The sequence below is a fragment of the Megalops cyprinoides genome, chromosome 10 (assembly GCF_013368585.1).
Source record: "Megalops cyprinoides isolate fMegCyp1 chromosome 10, fMegCyp1.pri, whole genome shotgun sequence".
Taxonomy (NCBI): domain Eukaryota; kingdom Metazoa; phylum Chordata; class Actinopteri; order Elopiformes; family Megalopidae; genus Megalops; species Megalops cyprinoides.
The window spans coordinates 30929917-30944826 of NC_050592.1; the positions used below are offsets into that span (position 1 = coordinate 30929917).

The 14910-nt window shown below is 48.2% G+C and overlaps 1 protein-coding gene across 2 annotated transcripts in view; it reads right to left on the bottom strand.

Annotated features, from left to right (window-relative positions):
• virma (vir like m6A methyltransferase associated) overlaps nt 1-14379 on the bottom strand; it is a 28705-nt gene extending 14326 nt beyond the window's left edge. Inside the window, exons 1-12 of one of the 2 annotated variants that reach the window (XM_036539266.1) lie at nt 14304-14379; nt 11583-11695; nt 11047-11133; nt 8839-8887; nt 7214-7376; nt 6933-7067; nt 6082-6351; nt 4515-5697; nt 3548-4060; nt 1827-1981; nt 924-1006; nt 114-207 (exon numbers count right to left, since the gene is read on the bottom strand). In XM_036539266.1, the coding sequence (XP_036395159.1) occupies nt 114-207; nt 924-1006; nt 1827-1981; nt 3548-4060; nt 4515-5697; nt 6082-6351; nt 6933-7067; nt 7214-7376; nt 8839-8887; nt 11047-11133; nt 11583-11695; nt 14304-14366 (2908 nt within the window). In that variant the 5' untranslated portion in view covers nt 14367-14379. The remainder of the gene's footprint in view (nt 1-113; nt 208-923; nt 1007-1826; nt 1982-3547; nt 4061-4514; nt 5698-6081; nt 6352-6932; nt 7068-7213; nt 7377-8838; nt 8888-11046; nt 11134-11582; nt 11696-14303) is intronic. The other variant, XM_036539267.1, reaches the window with a different exon arrangement.
• Nucleotides 14380-14910: the final 531 nt, after the last annotated feature.

Sequence of the window (14910 nt, forward strand, 5' to 3'; positions counted from 1 at the left end):
CTTTGTACTTCAACCTCTCGTTTCCAGTCAAGGGACGGTGGGATTTGTTCTCCGCGTGCCTGGCTATTTTAATAACGCTGACGTAATGTCAGAGGAGCGCTCGGGGACCATACCTTCGACAGAGTGGGGCGGGCAGGCGATGTGGCAGAGAATTCGGAGTGCGGTGATCAGCCCGGCTCCTTCTGGAGTTACCAGGTTCTCCAGGTTCTGGGGAGACAGAAAACCCCCGTGTTGTACCACGTGCAGATATTAAGCTCACAAACAAGAGAGCGCACAGCCACTTGATTACACATAAGATTGCTTCCTGCAGCAACTTGGCCAGGCCTAGTGTTAATGAGCTGGGCTCGTCACCCAAAGGGTTGCGGGTTTGACTCCCAGGTGAGGGCACTGCCGCTGAGCAGACACCTAAATCACCAAAGTAAATATCCTGCTGCTGACAATGGCACATCAGCATGTAAAAAGACATAGACAGAGGCGCCTGCTAGGTAAACAGTAACGTCACGCAATGCAAAACGCACATGCATGCGTCACCGCTCAGCTTCAGTCAGAGACTCTGAAATCAGTGCACCGCAGCTGGTGAGGCTTCCCTCGCTGCCGACGCCCCCAGAGGCGCATCGGCTTTCAGGTGAGCGGGGGAGACGTCCCAGAAAAAATGCGCAGCGGGAAAGGTTAAGGCGCTTGGGGCGACCTGGGGGAGCGAGGCTTGGATCTCTGCGTGTTCTGGAGACGTGTAGCGGCACGCCGTAGCCTGACCGCGGGGCACGCCGGGATGTCTGCGCCTATCAGATTAATTCAGAGGTATGGTGAGAGCCGCCGAAGCCCCACCCACCTGAAGCCTTAATTGCTGTGACCTTTAGGGGTTTAGAGGCCCTGTTTGAAACAGAGGAGGGGAGGTCTGCTCGGAACAGGCACCCTTGGCTCACCTGCTTGATGTACTCGATCAGGTTCGGGATGCAGTTTATCTCAAAGCGCAGCTTCTCCAGCGGCTCCAGCCATTTGCTCAGCTCTGGAAGAAAGAAGCCAAGTCTCAGCTCACTTGCCATTGGACCGGCGCCACCTCGGATCATGCTACATTTGTGGTGCTTTACACTACAACATGTGAGAGCCAATGTCAGATTGGTATGCTGCTTTGATCGCTGCAGATGTTAAACCCCACAACAACAACAGGATTATTTTTATAACTCAGAATGCATGGTATTAAACCTAAAATAAAATCACAGTGACCCCTCTCGCTAGAGCATGTCCAAGTACAATGTTGTTATACGTATAATTCAGAGGATGTGATCCAGACACATCAATCACAATGATGACTTTTTTTCTACTACCTCCTGAACTCTTAATGAGTTCTAACTTCATGCAGAAGAAAAATCTGGGCATTAATTGCCACATTTGTAATATAGGGCCACACACTCAGCACTGACATATTGCTGTTCAGGCATCAAATTCCTCCTCACTAATTCCTGTTAACTGTTACAATGCCTGTTACCTGCTCCAATACGCTAATCAAACTTGGCTCTGACAAATGCATACAAGAAAATTGCACGATGCCCCAGAGACTGCCAGTTTGATTCCCCACCAGACCACTGCTGTTGTACACTTTGGCAAGGTGCTTAACCAGAAATGCCTCAGTAAATAATCAGCTGTATGTATAGATAAAGTGCAAAAATTGTAAGCTGCTGTGTATATCCCTCTACATAACAGCATCTACTAATCAAATGAGATGTTATGTAATGGACGTAATGGGCTTCATTGACTTTATTATGGCAGTATTGAACATAAGGATGTCACAGGATCGAGGGTGGGGCGCGGGCGGGGGCGGGACGCACCCTGCAGCTTGGCGTTGTTCTCGTCGGCCTTGCAGATGCTGAGCAGCGGGGCGGCGTAGTGCTCCATCATGCGCAGGTCTCCCGACGTCTGCACCACCAGCAGCACCAGCATGCAGGCGTAGTTGTACGTCACCGACTTCCTTGCCTTGGCCTCCCTGTAGTGGCGAAACGGCAACGGCAGCTTAGTGCTATATCACAGGGCGGCACTGTAGAAACCCAACTCAAGTGCAAGAAGGTTATTCTGCGTTTAACGAAAACCTGGGGAAAATGTCTGGTTGGCACACAGCATTGCTATTGCTAAACGGGTTCTGCCAAGAGCCAGTTTCCTGTATGCTTGGTGCATTACGATCACACTCCTTGAGGTTTGTTTTCAAGGTCTTAATGTCATTTTTCATCTGGAGGAAGATTCAAATTCCACTTCAAGCACCAATCATGCAGACAATTACAAGAGAAATGAGGGAACTGCTGATAGCATCTCCAACACCTGTCCAGTGTGCTAGAAGTGCTGGGTAATCTGACATCAGGAAGATCTATCAATAGCGGATTAAGAGATCTTTGGAAATGGGCCTGCTCGATGTTGGCATTGAATCGACCTCTGAGGCATGCAATGGAAAGGTATTGAACCTATTATCTCAAAAAGGGCCTGAAGTCAAACATTTAGCGAGGAAGAACATTCAGTCCCTTGGACAGGATGATGAAGGTGCACCTTGCCAAAAAAAAAAAAGAAAAAACACGCACAATTAAATAAGATGTTCCTTTTCCTTTGAAAGAGTCAAAGTAGCATGTCGTGATCACCGTCACTTAGCAACAAACCGCTCACAGCGCAGGGTTGGAGGTTTACAGATGTAGAGCTAGAGTTCAGTTGTGTTTTGCGGGTTTTAGCGTCTGCTGTGCCTGCCACACCCAGCCCAGCAGGCCAATCTGTTCTTTCCCCCGATTGGCTGTTTTAATATTTCATAGTCTCTTGCCAAAGTGCCTTTTGAAGACGTCTCAATTGTTCTCCCCTGGAGTCGCTCAGCAAAGCTCTCCACTCCCAGAGGACACCACAGAGCTCTTCACTGAGTGCAGCATGTTAGTGTCCCAGCTGGAAAACTGCAAACGTGTCGATGCAGAATTAAATTCTCATCAGACACTTACAACCCCAATGTGTCACAACACAGAGTGCTGCTGAGAACACAGGTAACACAGAAGTTTTGGGAACATGTCTTAGTTTTGGGTAACCTGAATATATCTGGCACACGAGAGAAAACGCCCCTACTGTTTTTACAGGAAGGAACGTCATATCAAATCACAGCTTACCTGGTGGACTGGTATTCTCAATGTGACTGCCAGAAACTTTTGGATAATTGCTGATAGTTTTGAGCCTCTGAGTCTCAGCCTCTTATTCCCTGAGTCTGGAACCCTGAGCCCCTCAGTCTCAGCCTCTTATTCCCAGAGTCTGGAACCCTGAGCCCCTCAGTCTCAGCCTCTTATTCCCAGAGTCTGGAACTCTGAGCCCTCAGTCTCAGCCTCTTATACCCAGAGTCTGGAACCCTGAGCCCCTCAGTCTCAGCCTCTTATTCCCAGAGTCTGGAACCCTGAGCCCCTCAGTCTCAGCCTCTTATTCCCTGAGGCTGGAACTCTGACACTCCGAGTCTCAGCTTGTGAGCCTCTCAGCTGCTGGGAGCTCTTGAAAGCTGACGGACATTTCCCCATGACACACCCCTCCCCGGCGCGCTCACCCTTGGCCCTCCTTGGAGTAGTGCTCCATCAGCGTGACCAGGCAGGAGAAGTTGTGCTCCAGGCTGAAGACGTGGGAGACGGCGGCGCGGCCCGTGGCGCTGAAGGTGATGAGGTAGAGGGCGTGCAGCGTGCCCAGCACCTCCGCGCTGTCGCCCTCCTCCAGGCCACCGGGGGCGCTGCAGTGCGCCAGCAGCTCCGCCACACCCTGCAGGGTGTGCAGCGCCTGCATCAGCCACACGGCGAAGGTGTCCTCGCCGGGCGGCTCGCCGGGCCCGCCCACGCCCACCGCCACGCCCCCGTCCTCCGCGTCCGCCTCCGAGATCTGCGTCAGGACGCGCACCAGCAGGTTGGTGGCGTCGTGCTCCGTCATGAGGAAGAGCAGGCCCTGCTGCGTCTGGGCCAGGAAGCGCAGCAGGTCCTTCACCGCCTGCACCACGCCCTGGTGCACGCTGGCCGCCGGGGTGGACAGCACCACCGTCAGGGACTCCAGGAAGTGGCGCGAGTGCATGTACCTGTGGGGGAAATGCGGGTGGGATTTTAAGGAGGTTTTTACACAACTAGCCAAACTTGTGACAACAGATGCTGAGAGCATATCCGAAGCAAGTCCAATCAAAATACAATTATGCAAAAAAAAAAAAAAAAAAAAAATTTATCTGAATAAACGTTAGGGATCAGGTTTACACATTCATAATGGTTAATCAAATCCCACACAGCAATAACTCACTGGACTAATTTAATATGGAATCTATATAGCGCAGGTAGAACAAAAAAATGGCTGGGCGGGGCTGTTATGTGATAAGACAGGCAGGGAAAAGCCTAAAATAGGTAAATATGTTGTGTCAGGTGAGAATTAGAACCCTTTTAAAAACCCTTAAAAACCTCACCAGTACCATTATCAAACTCTGCTTTGCTAGGATTTGGGTCAGTCCTGACGCAGTGTCAGTGCGGGAGCAGTGCGGCCCTCACCTGAACAGGCCAGGGTAGGGGTCGTCCCGCTCCAGGGGCCCTGTGATGCGGGCGGTGGTGGGGAAGGACTTGACGGGCGGCTGGATCATGGTGTGGGGCGCGGTCTCCAGCAGGTGCAGCAGCTCGTCCAGCACGCCCGTCAGCCTCTCCAGGTCCCCCTCGCTGATGTCCGACGAGGCCAGCAGGTGGTCGATGTCCATGGGCATCTCCGCCTCCCCTTCCTCCTCTTTCGCCGCCTTCTCCTGCCCGGGCTCCGCCTCCGGGTCACCCTCGGCCCCGCCCGTCGCCGGGGCGGGCGGCGGGGGCGGCGGGGGCAGCCTCTCGGCCCACTGCCCGGCCGTCTTCTGCAGGTCGCACAGCACCTCGTAGAAGTGGCCCTTCTGGACGATGGCGGTGCCGGCGGTCACCACGCGCACCGTCTGGTCCAGCAGGATGAGCTCCAGCAGCCGCTGGTAGCCGCTCTTCTCCTGGCCCTCGGCCGCTCCGCCCACGAAGGCCTCCACGCCCTCCGGCGCGCTGATCAGGCTGTCCAGGGACCGGAGCGCGTTGAGCTTGAGGGAGGAGGAGACGTGCTCGGCGAAGAGCAGCTCCAGCAGGCGGTCCGCCACGCCGGCCTCCAGCAGCGCCGCCGCCGCCCGGGCGCCGCACTCCGCCAGCGCCGACGCCAGCTTGGCGCCCGCCTTCAGCTGCCGCACGTTGAGGGCGATGGGCTGCGACAGCGCCATCTGCAGGCAGAGCGCCTGCGCCGCCCAGTCCACCAGCTGCCTCAGGACGGCCTCCTCCGCGTCGCGCACCGCCAGGTAGCTCAGCCCCTTCACCAGCAGGCCCGGCACCTCCTCCAGCGCCGTCACCCACTTGGCGCCCCGGTCCTCGCGGTGGGCCTCCAGCAGCTCGTTCAGCTTGGCCGCCGCCTCGGCCGCGGGCGCCGGCGTGCCGCCGGCAGCGTCGTCGTCCCCCCCGGCGTCGGCCTCCCTCAGCTTGCTCACCTCCGTCTCGAACTTAGTCCTGTAGGGCGGGCTGAAGTGAAGCAGCGGCCGGATCTCGCGCTCGTACGGGTCGTACTGCACCGTGGGCACGGCCGCCAGGTCCTCCGCCGTGTAGTCGATGTCGAAGCTGGGCAGCTTGAAGCTGCCGTTCTCCAGGTCCTCCTCGTCGCTGGAGATCTGCTCGTAGCCATCGTCCCCTGCAACACCGGGTACAAGCGGTTAGACAAACAGGCATTCCTGCGCCAAAGGCCATTACACCCATTCAGCACAGCACACACACGCAGAATAATCGCTAGCTGCATGCATGTCTATTAGTTTCACATGCAGTGTGGCCCTATCTAGAGTTAATCCAGAGATTAACTGTCACCTTTCTTTCTTGTCTTGTTTCTACTCTCGTTGCAGACTGAGAATAGCAGGTGTTAAGGGATATCGCGGTGACCACTGTTAAGTGTGACAGCGAGGTGCCGTTAAGCCGGGGGAGCCAGAACTGCATGCTGGGTAATCTGACACAGGAGAGAGAGACGGCCAGAGTCCGGGCTGCAGTCCCGCTCCCATCCCCCCTGCATCGCCACCCCCCCTACCTTCTCCTTCCTCCTCCTCCTCCTCCTCCTCACCCTCTTCCTCATCCTCATCTTCATCTTCCTCATCCTCCACCAGGCTGCCTTCCGTCCGAGCGTCCTCATCCTCGTCCTCGTCCTCCTCAGGGCCGCCCTCCTCCTCGTCCTCACCCTCCTCCTCGGGCTCCGCCTCGTCCGAGTAGGGCTCCTCCAGGGGCAGGGAGCCGCGCTCGGGGGAGATGGGCTCCAGGTAGTCATCCCGGCCCTCCCCGCCCTCTTCCTTCTCCACGCCCACTGGAACCATAACGGGGGAAACAGTGAGCACAGCTGAGTCTCCCAACAACAGTGTCTAACAAAGGAAAATGTTCTGTCCTGTACAGATCGTTCACTTTTACTGGGGTGCCAGTGTCCGAAACTGACCGAGCCTCACATCCAAAGGACCTGCATTCCAATCATATCTGGAATAACCCCAATTATATTTAAAAATAATTAGTTTTTAAGGCTAAAGAAAAAAACTAACTCTGTTCAGTTACATGGTGCTTTTTCATTGTAAAATTAAACGTTTTCTTAAATGTGAAATACATTTCAGTTGCTGGCTGAGTGCAGTTCCTTTCCTACAGAATTGGTCCTTTAGTCTGAATAAAGAAATATGTATCTGATTAAAAGCTCCCAAGATTCTGATTGCAACATTTCATCCTACATGACCATTTTTGTTGCACATCACATGGGAGCATTTAAAAAGTGCACAGGAAAATTCTTTTTTATTCTGTTTTTTTTTTTTTTTGTTTTTTAGTTTTGTTACCCTGTGCCTGTACTAACTCTTGGACATGCATGCCATTTTCTCTCTCTGTGGGCCAAGGAGGCAGGCCCCTCACCTGTCACTGGGACGGTCTCTTCCTCGTCATCATCAGGAGGCGGGGGCCCTGGGGGAGTCCTGGGCCCTCTAGGCTGTGGCCTGGGGGGGCTGCCATTGTACTGGTCTTCCTTATCCCAGTCTGACGCACACGACCCTGTGAGCACCAAACCAAACACATATCAGTGAAGACAGTACATGCACAGCCTGACTGACAGCTTTTACAGGCACCCTACAGCAATGTCAATGTTAAATTACAGTAGGCCCGGGGCCGAAGGAAAGGTAGGGGGCCGTTCTGCGCACCGTGCTTGACGTTCCTCTTCAGGCCGGGCTGCTGTTGGGGAGGAGGGGGCGGGGGCGGGGGCGGGGAGTCCCTGTCGTGGCCATGCAACCGCTCCGCTGTGCCGTACACCGCCACCGTCAGACTGGTGTACCAGCCACGCAGCACAAGGCCATCTGTGTTCACCTGGCAATCACAGAACAAGAGGTGTGAGCCACAACACAGGAGATGGAGGGCTTCTCCTGGCCTGACTGTGAGCAACATATAGCACATCACCACCACCCTATCAGGACTACCACCCACAACCACTCCACAACACCAGGCAAGACAATGTGCCAAGTATTGCCCTACAGTTCCTGAGCAAACCAGATATATAACCACATATTATCCCTTTCATGTGTACCGTCACACTGGTGTGATTAGCGCTTTCCCGCGTACGGTCAAACCACTGTGATTTGAACACTAGATTGGAAAATTCTAACTAACGTTAGCTTTGAGGAAACAGTGATTCCGAGAATAGCAAATATGGTGGTGAAAAGTAAGAGAAGCTTAATAATGCTAATGAAAACATAAGGAACCGTGTAACGTAACACGCGCGCCACATAACATAAGTCACGTAAAAAAAAAAAAAAAAAAAGTTAAAATCAATGATTATTACTGTTGTGCAAATAACATTAAACTCAACAACAACACTAGGGCTTTAATTTCAATTAATTTCCTACTTCTGAATGTATACCCATAAACCCACACACACACCTGGATCCATGTTAGGTTTCCACTCTAAAACTGAATGGGAATGGAATTTTATAAAGCCCAATGTGTCAACTCAGGAAAGTTACTGGGATTAGTTTAAAATCACAAAACCTGTTCAGCTCAGGAGACTTTCCTGGACTGGAGTAAAATCACGCAAGGTTCTTGAACAAGACATACATTTTCTGCAAAAAGACAAATTACTTTAATAGTTTAATTAAATACTGCATGTCACAGATTAAGCTCCATAAATCAGCATCAACCCAGAATGCTTCACTCTCCTGGCTCCGCCCCTTTCAGCATAGCTCCAGCAGCAGAGATCTAATGGCACCTGACCAGTTTTGTGAGATGGGGTCATTGGGGCTGTGTGATTTGGGTGGGTGTGGCGTTCCCTACCCAGAAGCCCCAGGGGCAGCCTGCCTGTTCCTGACAGAGACACAACCACCTCAGCGCTGAACTACGCAAATGACTCATACCTACCAGAGTATGATTTGCATGATCTTTTTACGCCTGCATTACCTGCAGCCCTTGATCTGCCACTGACAGACCATTTCAGCTCTGAGGGGAATTTGCCTCTCGTATACATAAATATATACACACATACAAACTTGTTTTTATATGATAATTTAAACTGTACTTTCATTACCAATATGCAGTTTACTAATACATACTTGATCTTAAGGACATATAAACGTCTCAGAACTCAAAATAATTCAACAGAGGATAGCTATGGTATTCTAACAAAGAGTAACATGGAAAGTGCACATTTACTACTCTATATTGACCATAACCATGTCAGGACAATCCTTCAAGTAACCATACAGTCAAACTGAAGTGCTTCAAAAAACAACAAAGAAAGTGGAACACATAAAATCTAAAAGTAGGCCGAAAGCCTTACCTTTCCATTGGGTCTGAAAACGATGGACTTGTTCTCGTCGTATTCCAGGCTGTGGGGGGAGAACAGGAGCTGGTTATGGGGTTTAGCTGCAGATAATTTAACACAACTGTACCGCAGCTGTTTTACAGTCTAAACTCAGGGAGTTTGGGGTGAAAGAGGTCAGCGTGCACAGAGAACCAGACTATCGAGGCTGTCACAATTCAAAGCACACAACCAGCTTGAACGCCGGTCGCATTTTAACCTGCAAGGTCACAGTCAGCATCCATCAAAACAAAGTATTCTTTCCCCTGCAATCAATACAGCACACCTGCTTTGGGCTGAGTCCTCAAAATGCTCCTGAGCATGCCAATATTTAACCCTGCTTGTCTTCCTTTTCCTTACACTTAATGTCTAGCTGTAGAGCAGGAAATAACTTTTTTCTTGAACGGTCATTTCACCTTGTTACTTTTTTTAAGTGAAAAGTTGGATACGTTCCAGCATACACAGCACACATAATTACCAGTCTCATTTCCCCCAGGGGCTGGGTCAGTGACTTACAAGGGAAACTGTCTACATGTTTTTCAAAAAATAATAAGTCTCCATGCCCACTGGAACTATAACTGGGAAACACCAGGCACGTCTGAGTATCTGAACGAAAAACAGTGTCCTCTGAAGGGAAAGCACACTGTCAATTACAGGCTTGCTTGGTTTTCCTCAGAGTTCAGCTCTTAATAAGGTTTCAGAGTGCCATCGATCAAATACCCATCTGGAACTGACATACAAATAAACACTTATCTGAACCCGCTAAAGACACCCAATTACAGTTTATAGCTGCTTTATATATCTTTGTGCCTGAAATAATGACTTAAGTAACTGCTTAACTGAGGGATCTGCAAAAACAGTCTTTGTTTTTTCACACTGTAGGTCCAGAAAACCAGACGGCATACATAGTGTTACCCACACCCCATTCTGTGAAACACTAGTCAAAAACAACAAAGAAAGTGCAAAATAATAAAGATTCCAGTCAACTGAGGTGAATTCATTAAGAGATCAATGTTCCATTTAAAATTCAGAATGACTTAAGGAAACTGAATTCACTGTCAGGGCCAACCCTAAGTTGGATGGGTGCAGGTGGCTGATTTGGCTAGCTTTTTTTCTGCAGAACTGGTGGGGTTTCAGGTTCCACAGATTCCCTACAACCATTACTCACAAAGGTTACGTTATGGGGTCACTCTCTCAACAACTAAATGAGGTCAACGGATGTTTGATTTCAAATGCAATCAAAAACGATGGCCTTGATTGTCTACAGCATCTGCGTGCAGTAACTTCCAACAATGGGAACATCAATGACTCAAAAATATACTGAAATGCTTCACAGGGAAGTTTAATCAGCATGATGATAGGTGTGCTATTCCCTCCAACCACAAACATACCAAATGTCAAGAACAGTATTACATTGGGATGATTAAATAATTGCGGGTTTTTATAATTTTCATAAAGGAATTAAGGCACTGAGGAACAGCCAAGTTTGATTGTGCAATCTCAGCTATTTGCAGAAAGCACAACAGCAAAAGACAAAACATGAAAGACTACTGTGAGCCAATTAGTAACACAAACAGCTTCCACCAGCAAAGAGCCGTTTCAGGTTTTGCAAGTGTCATTTAAATCTCTGCATTCTGCTTTAATAGCACCGTTCATGATCCCCTCTGAAATTCCTCTGAAAACTGCATTACATAACATTAGTTTACATTAGCCTGTTGCACTGAGCAATTCTGGGATGGGCAGCATGAGCTGCGTCAGAATAAAAAACTGTAAAGACTGGTGAACTGGCTGCATAAAGCACAAAACAGCCATCACATATAAAGCAAATCTACCAGTGACGTAGAGAAGAAAATTAAACCCTTTGTACCCGCCAGTCGGGAGCACAGGTTACAAACAGGTGTGCTCCTTTCATTTACGGGTGCGTGAGCTGAGCGTGTTAGCAAAGTCACCACACCCGGCTACCAGCTCAACTACGAGCTCACTGGACCAGCAGCCAAGCGCGGTGCTCGCGATCGCCAGCCCGCTCTGAGCGGCAGGTTAGAAACTGCTCTACTGGGGGACACTAGGCAAACCACCCGCATAACTGTGGCGTTATTTTACTCTTGAGGGGGCAGGAGGCGGAAAGGGTACACCGCGTTCCGAGCGGGAGCGTGTGCCGAGCGCGCCGGGAGCCGCCGCTCCGCTCACCTGCCGAGCCTGTCGAAGACGGGGGCGCTGGGCTTGGCAACATTGTTGAAGAACAGGTCGAGCTGGAACGCGTGGGGCGAGGTCTCCCTGAGGAAGAAAAAAGAAGCAGAAAAACTCATGAGGAAGTTACACCTCGGCCCTGGCCTCCGGTCTCTGGGCAAACTATGAGGCTCTGAATGTGTGGGAGGAGAGAGATCCCCTGGGGGCAGTGAGAGAATCTCTCAGTCCCTTACATAAGTTACCTAACCAACACTGTTAATGCTGACCATACAAAGACACAGGTATGAGGTCATAAGGAGAACTCAGTGAGAAGCACTATAGAATGAGGGCTTCTTTTGATTCATGTAGCTCATTGTACAAGTTACCATCCCTCGGAGGATGACATTGTCTTGATGTGCTTTCCTGACACATCCAGGCCTAGCAAGGTTTTGAGCCAACCCACAACATTTCATTCATTGCAATAAGAAGGGTTTCCTTCTGCTGGATACACCCCCCCCCCCAACCCCTGAGGAATGCTGGGTAAAACCGTCCCTCACCCAAAGGCTCTGTTGTCCGGGAGACTGCTGTGGGCTTTGATGCCGGGAGGAATGACTCGAACTTCGGTGATCAGGACCCCGCACGGGAACCGCACCACGTCGACGTTTGTGAGCTGAGGAGAGACGAGACGTACACAACACACATTAACAACAATCACAGTTTCAATGATGCCGGCCATTGTACAGGTGCTATTGCCAGAACCATGTCAACGTTGATGAGACGTCTTGTTTTGCCTGGCCACAGCAAACACATGCACAGGTCATAGTGGTTAGGATCATCGCGTTGAGTGTCACCAATTGGTCAAGCCCTTGTACTGAGACATTAGGAGGAGGCTAAGACTAACAGACGATTAGTGATGCCACAGTTGTTCTCATTTATTATGTGATTCTACAACTTCAGAAAGAGGTAAGAAAAAGGAACAAAGAAGTCACACATATGTACAAAAATTTGTGCATGTGCAACATAATTAAAGTAAAAACATAGAAAGCTATGTCCCTGCACACTGTTTAAAAGCTCTAAGTGATTTAAGTGATCTAAGTCATTTATTGCACTATATGAGAGACAATTTAACCCACACGATCTTTACATTTATTTGTATTCTATCCTTAAATTTAATATTGTCAGGATTTTTTTAATGACAAAGGAAGGCGTAAGAGGCGGTTACCTTCCAAAGGAAATTTAAGTTTCCTTACATAAATGAACAACAGTAAAGAGACTGGGTGCAAAAAAGTCTATTTTGTGTTTCAAAATCAAGATAAACAAATCTGTTGTGATTACACACAGTGTTTACACAAGCCAGGAGCAGCACAGCAGCACAAAAGTGAAAGTTAAACAGCCAAATTAAGTGTCAAATATTAACTTGGCTTAGTAGCTTTTAATTGGGCTGTGGTCAAAAGATGGATATCCATGAACCAGCTGACCACTTAGAACTGCAATGGCTAATCCAAAGCTAAGCAGCATGCCTAAACAAACACCTAAAATATACTTCACTGGTCCATTTTTAGGCTCATCTTCAGATGCTCCGGGAAAATAAATTTAAATGACTACGGAACTAATTCCAGTGAAAAACTGAACTTGTGTGGAGTGTCATTATTGAGGTCTGACAGCATTTCTAAGGTATGTAAATCCCAACCACAAAACATAAAACTGTTCAGCTATGCTGGCTCTTCAAATATTCATTACCCAAGCTAAATGCACATCAATGCACGATGCGTTAACTTTTCAATGCCTTGAAAAGTTAACACATACTGAAGACTGTGTCAACTCTTCCTTTGTCTGTGCACTGTATACACATTGTAGGATTCCAAAGTACTCTGGTACATTTTATGACTTTTACAAAACATGTTTACAATGTACTCTCATATGCATTTCAGAGAAGAGTCAGCCAAAGGTTATATCAACAGTTAAATACAAATCAAATATGATGCCTACGGGGCTACCTAAACACTGTGAAAAGGCACTTCTAGCGCCTTGAGGATGCCTTTATTTTTCTGCGATTATACAGTCTATTCAGTAGGAATGTTCTCATCCTTAACCCCTCCTGTCATTGCTGTCTCAGGCTGTCAATCTGTTAAGACTGACTCAACTTGAAATGTGTCCTCTACGTTTGTGTCTCGCCCAGGCGGGAGACCAACGAATAAGACAATATAATCGAAAAAATGACCGAGTCATCCTACACTACTGCTAAATTGACTTAAAAGACCACATGTGGAGGAAATTGGAGGCAAAAAAAAACATGGACATGGAAAAGCCACGCAGTTTCGTCCTTATCTTCCATGCAGCACCACGTTCACGATGGAACACAACATTGTAGTAAGGGCATTTTACTTGCCCGATGGGGTTAACTAAAGCTAAATGTGGGTTGGCCGCTGAATTTATGGTAACTTTAATTTCTTCTGTAGTTACCTTCGAAAATAAATGAATTCCTCTTTCAAAAGTTTATTTTATAGCTCAGACCAACGCAGCCTGTTTCGTACACTGAGAAAAGGTTTGCGCAGAGTAGTTGGAAGGCAAAGAACGTGCTTTAGGCAACGTTGGCATTTTTATAATGCATTATGAAGCAGTCTATACAGTCATTTGGCTGGCTACCCATCTTCGTGGAACTTGCTGCTACCGCTAAAATCACATTTACTAGCCACGATGACAACATCGTATCAATGGAAAGTGAGCCACGCCTACTGACATCAAAGGGCCTCCTCGTGTCTATTTGAATTCCCTGACACGTTTAGCTTTAATGCATTGCTATTGCTGCACGCTAGCCAAGTGACTTAGTTTGCAGCTTGGCACCTCGCTAACGAGTCTTGGGGTTGCTCTGTAAAAATCTGTTAGTTAAGGTTAGCCATCTTAACATCGGTGAACGTAATTTACTAGCTAGTTATTCAGATAGCAATACAATGGCTAATGTCGGCATGTATCGTTTTCTAATTATTATGCAGATTCATATCTCACAGAATAAGGACTACCGTGTAATGTCAAGTTTGCGTTTGTCATAATGTGAATATTTCAGATAGCTCACAACCAACACAGTGACTGCAATCGCAATATGACGAGTCTGACTAGATAGCTATACAGTGGGAACATCGCGTATGATGCAGTAACAGCAAGGTACCTCACAGTGTCTATTCGTCGATTTCCATACAGTGCATGAACTATATGCTTGGTGTCTATGCAGCACGTATACGTAATAACTGAACAATATACCCTTAATCTTGATATCTTACCTCTGCGCTTTGATGTTTAAAAGTATCCAAAAACAGGAGCTCCATTGAAGACTCCCCCGCCATCTTTCTTGTTCACATTGGCATAAACTTCCGGGTTATGAAGAGCACTTCCGGTACATAGTGTAGCCTTTGGTTGAGGTCATAAGAGGAGATCAGAAATACTATATCTTAGAAAGCTATCATGAAATACCACTGTTAGATGTATTGATGAGATGGGGTGCTGGAGGCAGATTAGTTTGAGTGTTGTTTTTTTATGTACGCAATCATATTTTGTTTATCACAACAGCACGTTGCTGCTAGCCAGTATTGCATGCATGCAGAGCTAGCTAGCTAACTTGGTGTTGATCCAACCTGTTGGCAGTAGGTTGCACTTCTAGCTATATAGACCATTTTTGTTGTTTACCCGCATAATAACAAGTAGTAAAACCTTTTGGTTTTTAGAAACTGTAGGTGGTTCCTAGCTATCATAAAATTGGATGTTTATTTTTTTAAAAATAAATGAAAATGAATAATAATCAATGGTTTGGGTACTTAATATGTTTATTCAGGAGGTTATTAAAAATATGAAAAAAACCTGAAAGAGCCTTAGGCTATTTACATGAATCAA